Here is an 18,851-nt window from a genome sequence, read left to right as displayed (position 1 = left end):
AGCAACTAAGCCCATGCGCCACAGCTACTGACCCTGTGCTCTAGAGCCTGCGAGCCACAACTACTGAGCCTGCGTGCCACAACTACTGAAGCCTGCACGCCTAGAGTCTGTGTTCCACAACAAGAGAAGCCACCGCAATGAGAAGCCCACGCACTGCAACGAAGACCCAATGCAGCCAAAAGTATAAAATAAAAAAGAATTTTTAATTCAAAACAAAAGCAAGTCACATGAATGTTTATAAATAAATAAATAAATAAATAAATAAAATTTATTCAAAAAAAAAAAAAAAAAGAATCTGCCTACCAACGCAGGGGACGCAGGTTCGAGCCCTGGTCCGGGAAGATCCCACATGTTGCAAAGCAACTAAGCCCATGTGCCACAACTACTGAGCCTGCGCTCTAGAGCCTGTGAGCCACAACTTCTGAGCCTGAGTGCCACAACTACTGAAGCCCACGTGCCTAGAGCCCGTGCTCCACAACAAAGAGAACCCACCACAATGAGAAGCCTGCACACTGCAATGACGAGTAGCCCCCGCTCGCTGCAACTAGAGAAAGCCTGCACACAGCAACAAAGACCCAGTGTGGCCAAAAATTAAAAAAAAAATAAATTAAAAAAATATATTCACAAATCATACACAATTTTATTGTAAAATGGTAGCTGTTTGCATTAATAAATAAAAACACTGTTCTCAGCATCCTGGGGGGCAGCTGAGCTTCCCTAGAGGTTTGGGGAGTTCTGATTCAACATAATGAAAATTAGTAATCAGTGAGGAAGGTTTTAAGAAAATATGGCAAAACCTGGTACAGAGCGTGTGGCTCATTTAGGAATGGAAAGAAGAGAAGGGCCTTTGCAAAGCTGACTGACCGGCCAGTGACAAGCTGCAGATGCTTTTCTTTCGAGAAGATTCTGTTTCTAACAAATTGTTCATGACGTTACTAAGATCATTCCCACAGTTCACAATGCTACTGTGATGAAAACTCTTGGGGAGGACATTTAGGTCTTGTCTGTGACGGGCCTGAGTGTGTCCCCTTACACACTTGTCCTTCTATAAACACTTACTGCCCTTGCGATGGTCATCCTGGGACAGATTGGCTCGCTGCTAGAGCCTCCGTCCCCAGTACAGTGACACCATCCTACAGAAGACAGGCCGAGGACTCAGGCTTTTTAGCAGTAAAGACATCACAGTGTATGCTGGAATGACAGGAACGTAAAAACACACACAAAGCCAACAACTTAAGAGTCTGAAAAGTTTCTTCATAATGTTAAAAACCATTTTAAATAAAATTATCACATTTTCAGTAAAACTGATTCATCCTTCCTTGAAACAGAAACACTTGAAATTAAAACATGATTTTTAAAAAACCATGAGGCCTGGCGGCTGGCTGCTCCTGCTTCTGCAGGCTCTGGGGCTGTTTCCACCTGTGATGTGTCACCGACGGCCCACAGGCCCTACCAGATGAAAATAACGCCCAGGAAAGTGCCTGTCCTGTCACACCGGGATAATTCATTTTACTCCTCTTCCGGGACCAGAGAGGGGATGCGGGAAGCGACATCTCTGGCGCCATCAGTCATCGTAGTAATAATCTAACTTGGTGAACACAGTTTTGCAGCCTTTGTCAGAGAAAACTCTCTCCTCTTTGGGGAAAAATGTCATCTCCTCGGCCACTCTGCTTACAATGTCCTCGTCAACTTCGTAGCCTCGGGACTGCATTTCGACTCGGATGCACATTTTTAGGTGTTTATATTCCAGGGGGAGGAAGGGAACAAAGTAATCAATGAGATTTCGGTCAATTAAGCTGCTGTGCCAGAAGCCACCTGGGGAAAAGAAAAAGGTGCTGTTCATCCATTGTCCACCCACCTGTCCACCTGTCCACACACATCTGCTGGGTATCAGCCATGAGGTGGAGCCCCGCACCTGCCCTCATGGGGCTCACAGCCTAATGAGCAGTCAGACTAGCCAGGGAGCTCACCCAGGGCAACCGCGAGGGGTGACGCTCCTGTGAAAGCCAAGGGCAGGGTGATGCCGCAGTGGGCAGGGAGGCCTCTCGAGATGTGACCGCTAAGATCTCAGGCGGGTACCCTTCCTATGCATTTATTACAATTTTTAGATATGAAAAGAAAAAAAAGGATCTGAGGTGGGAAAGGGGCTCACCACCCACCCTGGAATAAGCAGGCAGGCCGAGTAGGAAAGGGAGCAGCTTCACAGAAAGTGAAAGGTGAGAAGAAGAGTCCCCAAGGCAGGACCAGCACTCCCGCATCTTGGAAATTTGCGACTGGCTGGGGTTCCAGCGGCTGGGATTAGCAACAGGGTAGAGACCCACTGCGGCTGCCGGCATGTCCCCACCCTCCAGAGTGTTTGCGGGACCAAAAGCTAGAATCCTCAGTAATGTGTGAAGACAGCGCTCTGTTACGGCCACAGGGCTCGCACTTTCCCTGGATGAGGACTGCCTCTGCCCAGTCTTGGGTCCTCCGAGATAGATTCCCGGCCTCTTGACCCTCCCACTTCCCCTTTGGAGATGACGCAGCGCCCATTGGATCACACTCAGCGTTTCTTCCTGAGGCCGGTTTCCCTTCCGCCTTGCCGCTTCACCCCTGTGCCTTAATCCTGGTTTGCCTCCGACATCCAGTCCATCCTGTATGTACCCCCCCCCCACCAAGCGGTGCTCCGAGCCCACCTGCTTTCAGCTCAATTCTGACACTCTCTGATCCCACAGGTTAGGGACGCAGCCCCACAAGACCGTCCTCTCCTTCGGCCACCAACCAAAAGTTCGGGTTGTCACCGTGCTTCCGAGGTTCCAATGACCCCCTCCTTGGGTTCAATTAATTTGCTAGAGCAGCTCACAGAAACTCAGAGAAACATTTTCTTACTAGATTACCGGTTGATTATAAAAGGATATAACTCAGAAACAGCCAGCTGGAAGGGATGCACAGGGCAACGTATGTGGGAAGGGGCGCGACCCTTCCATGACCTCTGAGCGCATCACTCGCCCCAGATCTCCGCGTGCTCACCAACCTGGAAGCTCTCCAAACCCTGTCCTTTAGGGGTTCCATGGAAAATTCTTTACATAGGCACGGTTGATTAAATCACTGGCCACTGGCGACTGATGCAACCTTCAGCCCCTCTTCCCTCCTGGGAGGTCTACAAGGGCTGGAGACGGAAAGTTCCAACCCTCCGATCAAGGGTTGGTTCCCCTGGAAGCCACCCCCCACCCTGCTATTTTCCAAAAGTCACTCATTAACACAAACTCTGATGTGGTTGAAAGGGGTTTGTTAGGAATATCAAAGACACCATTATGGCTCTTATCATTTTGAAACTCCAAGGGTTTTAGGAGCTCTGGGCCAGAAAATGCGGATGAAGACCAAATATACTTTTTTTTACTATCAATCACATCTGGGGTTTATTCTTTTCTTGCCCAACGGTGCTTTGCACACAGCTGGTGCTCAATAAACATCTGACTGCCTGGATGCGGTGGAGTCTGTGGCCGTGGGAAAGCAGCACATGGAGCGCCGAGCCGGACAGCCCTGGCCAGGTCGTCGCCGGCAGGCCTGCCCTGTGCCAGGTGCGCCTGAGGCCCGAGGCAGGGGAGGGAGGAGAGCCAGGCAGACGTGGACCGGCCACCTGGTAAACAGACGATTCCAGGTGGTGTCACGGCCTGTGAGCACTGAGCTGGGGCCATCAGGCAAGGAGAGCAGGAAGCTAATCAGCCAGGGAGTCAGGACGCCAAGGACCCGCCACACAGGGGCCCCGAAGAGTGCTCAGGTGGAGCGAGTGACTTTACAAACCACCAACCGACCACTGACTGACCACTCCGCAGTCTGCGTCCTCAGCCTGCCCCCCTGCCCCGGAACTGTTCTGGAACTTTAGCCACCTGCTCCGCATCTCTGCCTTCAGACGAGTCATCCCTTGCCGGACACGCCCCTCTTCATCTCCCACCCTCTCTGCAAACCTCCTCCTCCTCCCGCAGGCCGTCCCCTAAACGGCAGTGTCACCCTGCCAAGTGCTCAAGCCAGATTCTCGATTCGTCTCTCTCATTCCCACACACAGTCCCTTAGGAAATCTTATTGTTTCCACCTTCAAAATACATCCCAGTCAGACGGTGTCCCACCTCCCCCACGGCTGCCACGCTGGACCGAGCCGCCATCATCTCCCCCCAGGTTGTTGCAGCTGCTCCTCGCTGGCCTCCCCGTCCCTGCTGCCTTCAGTCTGTTCTCCACCCGGCAGCCAGGTGGTCCTGTTAAAACTAGGTCCGATCAGGGAACTGTCTGCTCAAAACCCTCCAGGGGCTCCCTCTTCCACTTGGAGCCAAGCCCAAGGCCCTCCTGTGGTTCCCCAGGCCTTCCACGATCTGCACCCCACGTCAAGCTCCACCTCTCATCTGACCTCCCGTCCCCTGCGTTCATCCTGGCCCAGGCACACTCCTGCCTCAGGGCTCTCGCGTGTGCTGTTCCCTCCCATGAAATGCTTTTCCCTCCCATGTCCACATGGCTCCCTCACTCCTCGGGTCAGGCCAGATGTCACCCTCACAGTAAGCCTTCCCTGACCACTGTATTTAAAACTGCAGGGACTTCCGTGGTGGTGCAGTGGTTAACAATCCGCCTGCTAGTGCAGGGGACGCAGGTTCGATCCCTGGTCTGGGAAGATCCCACGTGCCGCGGAGCAACTAAGCCCGTGCGCCACAACTACTGAGCCTGCACTCTCGAGCCCGCAAGCCACAACTACTGAAGCCCACATGCCACAACTTACTGAAGCCCGCACGCCTAGAGCCCATGCTCTGCAACAAGAGAAGCCACCAGTGAGAAGCCCGCGCACCACAACGAAGAGTAGCCCCTGCTCACCGCAATTAGAGAAAGCCCGCGTGCAGCAATAAAGACCCAATGCAGCCAAAGATAAATTAATTAATTTTAAAAATTAAAAAATAAATAAAACTGCAGCTCACCCTCGTCCCACACCCCCAACCCCTATTTATTGGTTTACTTTTTCCCTATTGTGGGAAAAGGGGAAGATAAATCTCTACCTCTACGTAGATATGGGTCCCAGCATCTGACACGTCTCCTTACTTGTTATCATTAGGATAGAGACTCCACGAGAGTGAGGATTTCTGTTTTGGTTCCCTGCTGGGTCCCCAGTTCTTGGACCCGTGCCTGACACCTAGTAGGTGCTCAACAAATACGTTGAGTGAACGAATGAAAGGGTTCAGCCATCTGCCTAAGGCCGGAGTCAGGACGTGGCTAAGCCAGGCCTGCCCAGATCCAAAGCTCATCCTCTGGAACCCTCTGGAACCTGCAGCGTGGGTTCTAGGCCAGAAGCACTTGCTGTGGTATTCAGGGGCTGAGACTTCTACTGCATGTGTTCATACTTCTGGCATGCCAAGAATCTACTCAACACACTACAAAATATTTTGTCTTTCACCGTTAACATTCCACTTGCACGAACTGACATAAAGTACCCCATTACTGTTCATGTAACTCTGAAGTGCTATGAATTTCTTGACAAGTCTGTTTCAGAGGAGACCTTCTGTTTTACAATTTCAAGAACAAACCTGGGCAAATGGTAGCAACCCACCCACATGGCTCACGGATTTTACCCAGTGGGTCAGTCTCCAACATGGTGTCTTTCCACATCCAAGGGTTCAAGGTCAAAAGTGAATGTGTCAGGTCACTGGCAAAGCAATAAGCTTGGTAGTAAAAGCTCATGCCCCGGAATAGAGATACCTAATAGGCTGTGTGTCCTTGGGCAAGGGTTCTCTCTCTCTGAGCCTCAGTTTCCCCATCTATAAAATGAGGACAACAGTAGTTTCTACCCCAGGAGGTAATTATGGAGATTAAAGGAAACGTGCAGGTAGAGAGTTTCACACAGTGCCCAGTACAGAACAGGGGCCCAACCACTGCTTGGCTGTTACTCTCGGGCACAGACCCTCAGGGTTCTAGGTTAATGTGCAGAAAGAAAGGGATCTAATGGGCCCATCTCCTCCATCAGAGGCTCCCCAGCAGCCTTCCTTGTTCCACCAACCGCTTTTACAAAGGAAAATGATTTGGCTGAAAAAACCAGGAAACGAATTTTCAAGATCTTGATGATCAACAATGTCCCTATTTCTTTAAAACAGCATCTCCCAGACTTGCGTATGTGTGAAAGTCACCTGGAGCTTGTTAACACAGATTCCCTCAGGAATTTGGACTCAGGAGGCCTGGGGAAGGGACTGAGAATTGGTATTTCTAACCAGCCCCCAGGTGATGGTGAGGTCGTCAATTTAAAACTTAGGGGCGCGGGATCATGAAGTAGGGGGATGTTGTGCTGGGAATGGATGGCCTCGCTTACTGTTGTTTTTTTTTTTTTGGCCGCACTGCACCGTGTGTGGGGTCTTAGTTCCCCAACCAGGGATCAAACCCACAGCCTCTGCATTGGAAGTACGGCATCTTAACCACTGGACCACCAGGGAAGCCCCCCCACTTACTGTTCTTGTTATTGAAGGCCGACACAGACAAGGCATGCTCCATGTCTCTGAGCTTGATTTCTTCCCTCTGCTTTCCACTTCTCCAGAAATCTAAAGCCACGTCTGTGATCCTTTCTGCTCCAGCATTGCTGCAAAAGAATGCTAGTGAATAAGGACTGGGTTTTTTTTCCCCAAAGCCCCCAGGCTGGAGCTCAGAGCTCTTCAAACCATGTCCCAGCCCCGACTTTACCTGAGAAATACGAAGATGGCTTTCTGATAGGAGACCCCATCCAAGTTGTCATAATAGTCTAGGTAAGGCTTGATGGCGTCTATGAGGCCAGCATGCATCTTGTCCATCTCATCAAATATGAAGATGGACCTCGCACAGGCACTCACGTTGCCGCGAATCCACGACTGTAACTGATCCTGAGTGACAAGGGGGAAGAGCCAACACACAGATGTTCAGAAGTGTGAGTGACACCGCCAGAGTGAGCATTATTAATGCTACGACTGCCTCTACAAAGGCTGCATTTACGGACTACTTACTGTGTGCTCCCCACTGTGCTAAGAACTTTATATAAGCTCTTTTGTTTCTCACCACAACGCCATGTAGTAGGCATTATCATACCCATTGTACAGATGAGAAAACTGAAGCACAGAGAGCATAGTCAACTGAGATTACAAAATTTGCCCAAGATTACAAAATTAGTATGTGACAGAGCTAAGATCTGAATCCCACCCTGCCTGATTCCAAGGCCCCACACTCTGATTGTAATTCTTGTCCTGCAACATGTCACGTCGATGCCGTGTCACTGAGTTGTTGGGCCTTTGTCATCAAAATGGCAATGTTAATACATATCCTGTGTACACCAGCCTTCTTGGAAGAAGGCAGAGACCAAGTAACCTCTTTTCTCATTCAGTCCTTAGATCAGCCTGGAGAAGGGGCTCTAACTTTCCAATGGGGGAAGTGAGGAGAACTCCAGAGCACAGACACTTGGGGATGAGTGTGGTGAGGCAACACTCTTGAGTTTCTGGAACAATGCCTGGAGGTTGCTGAAATAAATTTGCTTAAGTGGAACATTCCCTAAGAACATATTTAGGTACTTCTTATATTAAACAATCAAGATAAGAGCGAGAAAGGACCCTTTACATCAGAAATTTGAATTATGGTTCTATACAGTTCTTTCCTGGGTGTAAGGAGAAAGAATTAGCTATCTGTTTCTGAGGAAAAATATGTAAGTTACAATGACTTGACTTCTTGACTTCTTATGATTTGGCGTTTTGCTTGGCTACTCGGACCACAGTTACAATGTTCCATGGGTACATATTTAAGCAGTAACTCTGCTCTGTAGGTATGAACTAACCTCTGTTTACAGGACGAGAACCTTAGGGGAGCTGAAGTGACTTGCCAGAGTCCACAAAGCGAACCACCTTTTTTTTTTTTTTTTTTTTTTTGCGGTACGCGGGCCTCTCACTGTTGTGGCCTCTCCAGTTGCGGAGCACAGGCTCCAGACGCGTAGGCTCAGCGGCCATGGCTCACGGGCCCAGCTGCTCCGTGGCATGTGGGATCCTCCCGGACCGGGGCACGAACCCATGTCCCCGGCGTCGGCAGGCGGACTCCCAACCATTGCGCCACCAGAGAAGCCCCGCGAACCACCTTTTAAACAAGGATTCCTTCATGTCTGGCAGGCTCCAGCAACCAAGGTCTTCCCATTCTGCTTCTCCCACTTACAGACAACAACAGAGAACATGTATCGAGCACTCACTGCAGGTTAAGATGCTGTTCTAAGCACCGTTCATACAATGTTTTGTTGTGACCTTCCAAAACCCACCATAGTAGTTACTACTGTGTTCCCTATTTCACAGATGAGGAAACTGAGGTGTAGAGAGGTTAAGTAACTTGCTCAAAGTCACACAGCTATTAAACAGTGAAGACAGAATGCTAACTAGGATGACTAACTCATCTCTATTTGCCTGGAACTTTCTCAGTTGTAGCACCGAAAGCCCCACATCCCAGAAACTCCTGGACAGTTGGTGACCCTGATGCTCTCCCAAGCCAAAGGGAAAAATGTGTTCGCACAAGTGAGGATTAAAAAAGGCAATAGTTAACATTGATTTGAACGCTTATGTGCCAGGCATCATGTTACATACTTGACACACAGAGCTCAAGAAATCCTCACAACTGCCATTTGACAGATGAAGAACCTGAGTCTCAGGGAGGTCTTGTGACTTTCCCACAATTACACAGCTGCAAGGAGCCTTAGGGCTCAAATCCAGGTGTGCCTGCCAACAAAGCCAGACTGTTAAATAGGGAGTTAAACCGTAAAAGCAGACTGAGGCCTCCCTAGAAACATTTCCTCTTTTATAAAACATGTTAGATTTGAAGATCTTTAAACTGGATTTGATTATGTCCATCTCTCAAATCCTACGACCCCACTTAATATCACACTGAGCCTGTTTTCAGAAGCCACCACGAGCTTTGATGGTATAATTGCTTCCTGCATCTCCAACCCTCTGTAAGTTCCACACTTTTCAAAGGGGGAACTGATGCATTTTCAGGGCTCACTCATTTCAACACGGAATTTCCAAATCCCGTTCCCCAACAAAGAAACCCCAAACCCAGCATCATCCAGGAAGGATCCCGAAATTTGGCCCTTGCCTTATACAGGGTGATGTTGGAGATGTGAGGGAAGTGCAGTGTGGCCACAAACAGGTGGACGTAGTCACTGTTCAGACCACCCTCGTAAATATTCTCTGCGATGATCTTGCTGACAAAATTTTTGCCGGTGCCCGTCCACCCGTGTAGGGAGAGGGTGAGAGGTTTCTTGGGCTTCGGGTTGCTTATGAAGCCAGACACGGCATTTAAGATGACTTTCTTTGCAAGATGCTGTCCAAAGAGCTTGCTGTCCAGATCCTTCTGCAGCGCTGGGAAAAACAAAGCCAGTCAGGCGGGGAGGAGGGGGACACACGTGGCAAAACGCAGCCCAGTTTACAGGCTCATGGGAAAGTCAGCGAAGCCCGCTAAGCTCTTCAAGCGTCTAGTGAGACGCGGATGTAGGTAAGCACTTGGCCCAGGTGACCGGCGGGTCCAGCAGGCCCTCCCTCTACTAGTCCTGCCCGTTCCCGAGCCCTCCTTCCTGAAGAGACCCTTGGCTCCAGTGCCTCCGCCACCAGCGTGAGCCCCTCATCCCCGCTCGGTCCCTCCCGCCCCACGCCCGGCAGGAAAAGGGCGGCGGTTCGGCCCTTACTGCTCCGCGCCGTTAGAGTCCCCACCAGCCTTCCCGTCTCCGGCGAGGAAGGAGTAAAAACTCTCTGGAGTTAGTTTCCAATCGTCCACACTCCCAGTTTCTGAGCGAAGGTGCCCAAACAGCAGCTGGCCTCCGCAGGTCTCCGACCAAAGTCCGGTCTGCCTGTGGCCGTGGCCCAGGAGCCAGGCCCCATCCCGCACTCCGGTTCCGGGTCCAGCCCCCGCTGGCCTCAGCCCTGCCCGGGCTTCCGGGTCTCCTGGACCCCAGCCTCTGACCCCCGCCCCAGCCCTAGCACCAGCCCTCAGACCCTTCCCCATCCTACCGTCCCGGCTGAGGCTCCGCTTCTGGCTGCAGCACTCGGCGAACAGGCAGTAGAGGCGCGGGTAGGAGATGTAGCCGGTGAGGACGCCGGCCAGGGCCAGTCCCACGCTGATGGGCTCCACCGCCCGCACCGCCAACGGCGCCAGCAGCACCAGGCCCAGTGCGGCCCGGCCCAGCTTCATGCCCGGACCCGCGCCGCCCGCGCGTTCTCACGCCTACCGCAGACCGGCGCTACCGCCAGACTGCACTTCCGGTCCCGCCCTCCGGGGCCGCCATCTTTGTAGCGGGCGGACCTCCTCCGACGCCGGCGGCCGCCATCTTTGTGAGGGGCACGGCCCTTGCCTGCTTTGGGCGCTGGGGCCGCTGGAGGGGCCAATTTTTTTTTTAATAAAACATTTTTGGGAACAGTTTTACATTTATAGAAAAGTTGACAGGACAGTACAGAGAGGTTCCATATTACCACACCCCCGCCCGCACAGTTTCCCCTATTATTAACATCTTACATTAGTATGTTACATTTGTTAAAATTAATGAACTTATATTGCTAGATTGTAACTAACTAAAGTTTCTTCATATTTCCTTAGGTTTTACCTAACGTCCTATTTGTGATCCGGGATCCCATCCAAGATACCACATTATATTTAGTTGTCATGTCTCCTTAGCTCCCCTTGGCTGTGGCTGTTTCTCAAACTTTCCTTGGTTTTGATGACCTTGAGAGTTTGGGGGGGGGGTACTGGTCAAATCTTTTGTAGGATCCCCAACTACTGGAATTTGTCTGATGCTTTCCTTATGATTAGACTGGAGTTACGGGTTTTGGGGAGGAATATACTTTACAGAGATAAAGTGCTATTTTTATAACATCATATCAAAGGTACATACAGTCAACATGATTTCTGACTGTTGATGTTGACCTGCATCACCTGGACAAGGTAGTGTTGGTCAGGTCTCTCCCAGGTAAGGATACTTCCACTCATTCATTCATAATTTTTTTTTTTTTTTTTTGCGGTACGTGGGCCTCTCACTGTTGTGGCCTCTCTCGTTGCGGAGCACAGGCTCCGGACGCGCAGGCTCAGCGGCCATGGCTCACGGGCCTAGCTGCTCCGCGGCATGTGGGATCTTCCCGGACCGGGGCACAAACCCGTGTCCCCTGCATCGGCAGGCGGACTCTCAACCACTGCGCCACCAGGGAAGCCTCATTCATTCATAATTTTGAGGATCGCCTATGGACTCGATCCTGGGGATTCAAGAAAAAAATGAGGCACACGTGATTCCTGCCTTCAGTGAACTTGCATTCATTCGAGTGAAGGGGAAAAAAAGCTAGAAGAAAATCTAGTTTACAGATGAGAAAACTGAGGCTCCGAGGCAAATGGATTTGTCCAACTCCAACGACTTAAGGAAGCTGTGAGCAGGGCTCGGATCTGACTCCAAAGCCACACCTCTCTAATCACACAGTACCTGCTTAAAATCAGCCCAGGAGTCAACCGACCTGTTCTTTCCTCGTCACAACCTGTGTAACTATCTCAGGAAAAGTGGCACAGGTGGGCCATACCTGACAGCTCAGAGACTGGAGCCTGTCCACCTCTCTTAAACTAAATGAGAAAACCCCTCTCAGTGACTGAATTCTGCTTTTGAGCTGCCCAACCCCCAGACTCTGAACACATTACCTAGCGTTGGTATAAGAAGACGCAGTACAAACAATAAGGCTGGGTCCATTTCATATTTAATACTTAAGTGCTAAAAGTGATAGAAATTGTTTTTTCTTTCATAATGAAAAGAAACAGATAACTTTGTAAAAGTCAGAAAATACCAGTGTCCCTTTGATCTCAACCTAGATTTTTCTGCTGTCAGCTGGATCCACTGTAAACAGTGACGGATGCATTTCTGAACCCCACTCCAGATACTTGAAAATAGGAGACATGATTGCATATATAATAATAATAAAACCACAATCTAAAGGGTATTATCTCACCCTGAAACACACAACTGTTTCCTCCTGACCCAGGGCAAATATTAGGAGAAAGCCAACATATTTACAAACGAGATTTAATAATGCTCTCAAGAATAGGGTTTGTCCCCAAATAGGAAAACTATACATTGTTTCAAAAGGTACAAATTCAGTGCCTGAAAAATCCAGCAGGTAAGCAGCAGGACTGATAGAGTCTGTTTTGGGAACTGTCTGCTAGCCAATGAGCAGGCTTCTGTCCAGGAAGCCTTTTATCAGGGGGATAAAGGGAGTGAACGACACTGTTTACATCCCACTTTGCACCTCTCCCCTTTAGCCTCCCTCAGTACCGCCTGTTCATCTTCTTGAACTTCTCATAGTGATAGTCATCCGTGGCCTTCTCGTTAGCAGGACGCTTGCGGTTGGGAGGGGACCCTGAGAAGGAAAAGAGTTGAAAAGCTGTTTGCCATGCTGGAAGCCAACAACAGGCTTAGCTCCACGTAGGCAAGGACGACCATGCCTGTCTCACTCCCTACAGGAGCTCCAGTGCCTACTCTAGTGAACAGGAACATAGTAGGGCCTCAGTAAGTAAGTAAGTGTTTTTGGGTGAATAGTGATAAACACGGTGGAGTCAGGTGCCAGCCAAAATATGCTGACTTCAATGTTAGACCAGGTGAACAGCAGTAGCTACGCTTCATTGAGAGCTTGACAACATACCAGGCATGGCACTAAATCTTTTTAGACAAGACTTCCTTTCACCCACCCGGCAATCCTAGCAGGGGCATGTTAACCATCTCTGCTCAGAGAGGTTAGCTGATTTGCTCAAGGTCACTCAGGAAGTGAAGGTGGGCTGAGTTGAACCCAAGTCTGGTGCCTCCAAAGTCCCTGCTTCCTAGGTATTAATAATAGGAAGCTCTTTGGGAATCAAAGACTACACAGCTGAGGTGTTACAGAAAATAATTTCTCAAGTAGGAAGGAAGAAACAGAGCAACAGGCTGGATTTTCAGAAGCCTCAGCAAATTTAGCATTTCCTTAGAATCATCCCATTGTTGATGAGAAAGATGACACCACCTGGTGCGGGTGAGCACGTGGGAAAGGGGCACTGCTGGATGTTGCTGGCGGGAGAACAAATTAGGATCATTTGGTGAGTTCTCAGAAGGCAGCTTAAGGACATGACATGGGCAAGAATGATCATCATTAAATAGGGAAAAATGGGAAACAACCTAAGTGTCCCGCCAGAGGGAAATGGTTAGACTATAGGACATCTATCTATACAGCAGAATGTGATATGGCCATTGAAAGGGAAAATGTATTTACTGTCATGGAGAGACAGGCAGAGCACACTAAAAAGCTGTGAGATCCTATTAAGTATGTATACAGCATATGTATATTTTTTTAAAGTGGGCAAGGTTATACACAGTCAGCCCTTGGTATCCCTGGGTTCCGCATCCATGGATACAGAGGGCTGACTGTGGAACTTGAGCATCCACAGATTTTGGTGTCTGCAGCGGGTCCAGGAACCAGTCCCCCACGGACACTGAGGGATAACAATATATAAAAATGTTAACAGGGGCCGTCTTTGGGTGGTGAAATTATGATTGACTTTTAATTTACTTTTGCTTATTGAAATTTTCTAATTTTTTGAGTTTCTATTATATTTGACAGCCCAGTGAATCCTTAGAGCAACCCCAAGTGGTAAGTTTGATTACTATCCCCATCTTAGAGGTAAAGAAACTGAGGCTTGGAAAGGGGAAGGCACGTGACCATGGTCCAGAAAATGGACTAGAACCCAGATGCCCTGACCCCAAAGCCCAAGCGCCGCCCCTGCCGAGTCCCTCCCCACCTCCACGGGCCCTGGGCAACGGTCACGCCAGGCGACCCGAGGCCTCTGCTGTACTCACGCTCAGGCTCCGGCTTCTCTGTGTCACCCACTCTTAACGGTCGGGCTTTGGGCTCTTCTTTGTTTCTCCGTATGGGCGCATTGAGCTCCTCGTGATAAACTGGACCAAAAGAGACCAGGGGACGGGTCAGACAGACTTTGGGAACCCAGGGACCTCGACCCAGTGGCGTGGGCTGGAGCTGCTTCCCCAGAGACGCGACACTTACATCGGTTGTGCTGCACGTAATTCACAGCCATGTTGGTGGGCACAAAGGATGTCTCGCTGTCTTTCTTCTTGTTCTGCTGCTCTGCCAGCAGACGGGCCTTGGCATCCTCCGTGGAAATGATATTTTTTATTTTAGCACTACAGGGAGAAAGGAGCCACACCACAGTGAGATCGTCACACCTCTGGGCCTCAGACGGAACTGACTAAGGGGGTTGGCAGCCCCCCCCACCACTGCATAAGGACGTCATCTTTCTTGGGGCACAGCTCTCTACAATTTACCAACTCCCCTGCGGTCAGACTGTCACGGAGCTCTCCCAGCATCAGAGATGCAGGAGTTACTCTCTTCTGATCGAGAGGAAATTGAGCTGGAGGTCAGGTGAACTGACTAAGGCTCAAAGCTAGTAAGGCCAAAAAGGAAGCAAGAACCCAGAAGTCTCCCAACTTCCTACCACACCCGAAGATGATTATGACCACTGTATTTCCTCCATAAAAATCCCCTTTTGGAGCAGATGCTTTGTAGTAAAAGTGAAAGAAGGATCACGGGGTGGGTGAGCCTTTATCATTGCTCCTGCTAGAATAAAGCAGAAGAATACAAGGACCTGAATAGAAGAGCTGAAGAGCTGTGAACAAAGGCTAAATAAAAACATTCTTGTTTTCGGCAGGCAGAGCCCCTTGTCTCTTTAACTACTTCTGACCAACCCTCCAGAGAAACTCCGGGCAACAACCATGTCAGCCTGCCACAGAAGACAGTTTATATCTGTGGGTGTCCAAGGAGACAGGTTAAGAAACAGTCCTTTAACTTTTAACTGGAAAGCAGAGAGCTCGTCTTTTCTGCCTAGGGGCGGGAGAGAGGCACGACCGTGGGTCTGAAACGCACTCGATGCCGAGGTCCACCTCCGGGATGCCGCTCAGCATCTGGTTGGACAGCATCTCCTCAGTCTTCTTTGCTGAGGAAACCCGGATGTTTTCCGGCAGTTCGTAAAGGCAGTCCTCTGCATTCTTTGGCTTAACTTTCTGTTCCTCGTGTTCCACGATCCCTTTCCGCTTCTTCAGCTCCGTCTCAATGTACTTCATCCTGAAATGAGATACCCAAAGGCCTCAAAAAGGGGCAGGAAAGCTCACAACGGGTGTCTTTTAAATTTAAATGGTCCCCAACACTGGCTCACGGAGCCGTGATGGCTGATAATGAAGTTGCCATCGTTTCATGGAGAAGGAGAAAAATAAAAATAACTTGAGTTTTTAAATCAAGCTAAAATTTTTCAACTTAAAGCACCAAGCTATATATTATGAGATTCTGTCCTACCACACCATGTGTAAGGTTCTTCGAAGACAAAAAGATAATGGTAAATGGTAGTTTGTTTAACAGCCTTGTTGGCAAAATGAAAAATAGGCAAGTCCATTGTTTATCCCTGCAATTTTGGGGGGATGGAACATTACTAGTCAAGGAATCTAAAATTCCAAGAACCACACTTTTAAAGAATTTTTGAATTTTTCAAAGTTCTCAAGCCTCAGGCGGTGGGGAAAGGGGAGGCAGGGGCGCAAGAGGGGCCGATTTGCTGTCTCTGGGTAAGTCTAGAAATGTCATCTGTGACAAAATATCTTGGACTCTGTCTGGCTGGAGCCCTCCCCCAATCTCTTACTGATGAACAGACTGACACCTACATGTCAGCATCCTCGTCCCTTCGGTTGGTTTCTGCAGAAAATGACGTCCCCAGATGGAGGTCTTCCTCTTCACTGATCCTAAAAAAAGGGAACAGTGAAGCAGAGCCTTAGAGTCACAGCTAAATGAGGCTGAGTGTGATGTTACATGAATAAAACAAGTATGCAATGAAATGTACAACATCCTGTTTATGGTCAAAAAATATATACATATATATGATATGTAAATCGAAGGAACTCTAGGAATATATGCAAGCACCCTGGCGGCCTCTGGAGATACCTCGGGGGAATGAGTAGATTCATTTATATTTCACTTTTGTATTGTTTGTATTATTTTTGTAATTGTTTCTATGTTTTCCTCAAAAAAGAAAAACAACTTCCACATGGGTTTGAAAGACAATATATAGCAGCTTCCCAGGTGGTGCAGTGGTTGGGAGTCCGCCTGCCAGTGCAGGGGACATGGGTTCGAGGCCCGGTCTGGGAGGGTCCCACATACCGCGGAGCAACTAAACCCGTGCGCCACAGCTGCTGAGCCTGCGCTCTAGAGCCCGCGAGCCACAACTACTGAGCCCGTGCGCCACAACTACTGAAGCCCACGTGCCTGGAGCCTGTGCTCCGCAATGGGAGAGGCCACTGCAATGAGAAGCCCACGCACCACAACGAGGAGTGGCCCCCGCTCGCTGCAACTAGAGGAAGCCCACGTGCAGCAGCGAAGACCCAACGCAACCAAGGATAAATAAATAAATTTTTTTAAAAAGGCAATATACAATGCATCTTTACAAGAGGTGCCTACCCGCATCACTCTAAGTTAACTTTTGAAGAGTTTTTGTTTTCTTTGTTTTTAAACAACATACCGTTTACAAAGCACAAAGGGTACTCCAAGATGTCTCATTAAAGCTGTGGCAGGACCCAGCTCCCTGGGGGAACACAGACCCAGGCAGGGGCTGCAGGTGAATTTGCCTCTCAGCCAGTTTTGCACTTACTTATCTTTGCCCCTTTCCTTTAGTTTCTTCATGTCCACCATCCCGCCTGTCTTCATCTGAAAGGGATCATCCTGCAGACAGCAAACACAGCTGAGAAGAAGCATCTATATAACTTGCAGTGGAATTTTTTTTTTCTTTTAAGAAAACACAATCATCCACTGAAGAGCAGCCACATCTTCCCACTGCCCAGGGAGGACCCCACAACTCACCACTAGAGTGGTCTCTTCTTGTACCTTCTCTCCCACCAGCAGGGCTACAGCACTGAGAAAAGCCAAAAAGTGGGGGAGAGAGAGAGAAAGGGCACAATTCAGAGATAAGGAGAAACATTTAGGAAATCTGTAGGCTGCAACATTAGGGCAAGGGTGAGATTTGCGGGGTGAACACTGAAGTCGGCTGGAAAAGCCTACAAGAATAACAGGGTCCAAGAAACACTCTAGATGTTGGAGGTGGGGGTAGTGGTGATGTCAGTGGTATATTTTCCTGTAAAGTCATTTAGCATTATCTTGGCTTAGAAATCTCATTTCTAAGATTATGCCTTCAGGGAAAATGAAGCTAAAGACAAATGCAGGAAAATACTATTGCAGCCTTATTTGATGGTGAAATTTAAAAAAATGATCTACAGGTCCCAAACTAAGAGGTAAGTTAAATTATGATATGTATATCTGATAGAATATTATGCAGATATTAAAAAGGTTTTTGGAAAAATTACCCACAATGTGGTTGAATGCCCACAATATCATAAGTTGAAAGTACAGTAGTCCCCCTTTATCTGTGGTTTCACTTTCCACAGTGTCAGTTATCTGCAGTCCAAAGATATTAAATGGAAAATTCCAGAAATAAAAAATTCATAAGTTTTAAATTACCAGCTGTTCTGAATGGTGTGATGAATCTCTGCCATCCTGCCCCGTCCCACAGAGGAGGTGAATCATCCCTTTGCCCTGAGTGTCCACACTGTATATACTACCCACCCATCAGTATAGGAAAAAATAATCTACATAAGGTTCAGTACTACCCAGGCTTCAGGTATCCACTGGGGGTCTCAGAACATAGCCCCCCGTGGATAAGAGGGGACTACCGAAGAAGAACAGAATAAAAGTAAAGCTGCTCATCGTCTTTACAAAAAAGAGAGCAAACAGACAGGAAAAGAACATTAAATGTTAACATTGATCACCTCTGTATGGGAGAATTATGGGTACTGTTTATTTTCATGATTATACTTTTCTAAATTTTCCCAAACTCTTAACGATCAGTGTGCATTTCACAATTAATCACAGTGTGCATTTGACAATAAAAACACTGATCAATGACCTGTTTCTGTACCTCTGGAGCAAACTTCAAGATCACAAGGCTCGGGGCATGTCCTGGTTAAACATCTGCAAAAAACGCTTGGACCCCTCCCCAGGCAGTACAAGGTGTAAAGTGTGTCAAGAGAAGGGGCTATGTCTGAGGAGGTATTTGTGACAGCGACCGGGTGGGGATGGGGGAGTCGGGGTCGGTGGTGTCTCGGTCATCCCCTCCTCTTCCGGGTCCTCTCCCCCACGCAGTACCCACCTCACCCCGTTGGGCCTCTTCCTCAAGTTCTGCACCTCTCGGGTCTCTTCCAGTTTTAATCTAAAAAGGCAATGCACAGGCTGAGAGACCCTCCACGGAACTCAGAGTCAAAAGGCAGCTTCGAAGGACATCCCTGCCTCGCTGCCTGCCCGCAGTGGTCCAGAGGGTGACTCTGCGTCTGGACCCACCAACGGGAGTCAGAACCGCTGCGCATGCCAGGGGCACCTCTCCCAACCATGAGACCCTGGGGCGGCGGTCTCATCCCTAGGGGCCTCAATTTCTTCACAGAAGGGGATAACAACCCGGCTCATAATTAGCAATGTTGTCAACAAGGTGCCTGGCCGGTGGTGAGTCCCCCTAGGCTGCCTCTCTCTTCCTGCCCCGTGGAAGCCCGCCCCAAACGCACCGAACTTCCTCTGAGTCCTGCTCATCTTCCTCCGACTCCGAGTCGGCCCGGCGCCGGCGGAAAGCCTTCCCGGTGACCGGCATACTCGCGCCAACCCCACGGTCTAGCCGCCGAGCCCCTGCGCTGAGATCTAGGATACTTCCGGCGCTCAGCAGTGAGATCAGAGCGCCGGCCCCTGCCCGGTCCGGCCCCAAGCCCTCAGGCC

General features: G+C 49.3%; 2 protein-coding genes across 2 annotated transcripts; both read right to left on the bottom strand.

Annotated features, from left to right (window-relative positions):
• Positions 1-282: 282 nt before the first annotated feature.
• TOR1A (torsin family 1 member A) lies at positions 283-10,233 on the bottom strand. Its single transcript, XM_081236378.1, has 5 exons — positions 10,002-10,233; positions 9,091-9,356; positions 6,682-6,857; positions 6,453-6,580; positions 283-1,815 (listed from the first exon to the last, which is right to left on the bottom strand). The coding sequence occupies exons 1-5, from the start codon at positions 10,180-10,182 to the stop codon at positions 1,565-1,567; spliced, it is 1,002 nt and encodes a 333-aa protein (XP_081092504.1). The 5' UTR covers positions 10,183-10,233; the 3' UTR covers positions 283-1,564.
• Positions 10,234-11,703: 1,470 nt separating this feature from the next.
• LOC308618925 (splicing factor C9orf78) lies at positions 11,704-18,789 on the bottom strand. The gene is made up of 9 exons (XM_081237265.1): positions 18,647-18,789; positions 18,241-18,300; positions 16,899-16,950; positions 16,690-16,760; positions 15,710-15,787; positions 14,925-15,122; positions 14,049-14,185; positions 13,844-13,942; positions 11,704-12,377 (listed from the first exon to the last, which is right to left on the bottom strand). The coding sequence occupies exons 1-9, from the start codon at positions 18,727-18,729 to the stop codon at positions 12,286-12,288; spliced, it is 870 nt and encodes a 289-aa protein (XP_081093391.1). The 5' UTR covers positions 18,730-18,789; the 3' UTR covers positions 11,704-12,285.
• Positions 18,790-18,851: the final 62 nt, after the last annotated feature.

This window comes from Mesoplodon bidens (genome assembly GCF_964165515.1).
Source record: "Mesoplodon bidens genome assembly, chromosome: 6".
NCBI lineage: Eukaryota > Metazoa > Chordata > Mammalia > Artiodactyla > Ziphiidae > Mesoplodon > Mesoplodon bidens.
Note: the sequence above shows the minus strand (reverse complement) of the source record. Positions and strands in the feature narration are given on the sequence as shown.

Excerpts from the sequence above, each read along its gene's own strand:
- TOR1A (XM_081236378.1), bottom strand. The coding sequence starts at position 10,182 with ATGAAGCTGGGCCGGGCCGCACTGGGCCTGGTGCTGCTGGCGCCGTTG. Across the intron at positions 9,357-10,001 it reads GCGGAGCCTCAGCCGGGACG|CGCTGCAGAAGGATCTGGAC; the intron begins GTAGGATGGGGA and ends TGTTTTTCCCAG. Across the intron at positions 6,858-9,090 it reads CCAACATCACCCTGTATAAG|GATCAGTTACAGTCGTGGAT; the intron begins GCAAGGGCCAAA and ends CTTGTCACTCAG.
- LOC308618925 (XM_081237265.1), bottom strand. The coding sequence starts at position 18,729 with ATGCCGGTCACCGGGAAGGCTTTCCGCCGGCGCCGGGCCGACTCGGAG. Across the intron at positions 18,301-18,646 it reads CAGGACTCAGAGGAAGTTCG|ATTAAAACTGGAAGAGACCC; the intron begins GTGCGTTTGGGG and ends TTGCCTTTTTAG. Across the intron at positions 16,761-16,898 it reads AAGAAGAGACCACTCTAGTG|GATGATCCCTTTCAGATGAA; the intron begins GTGAGTTGTGGG and ends TGCTGTCTGCAG.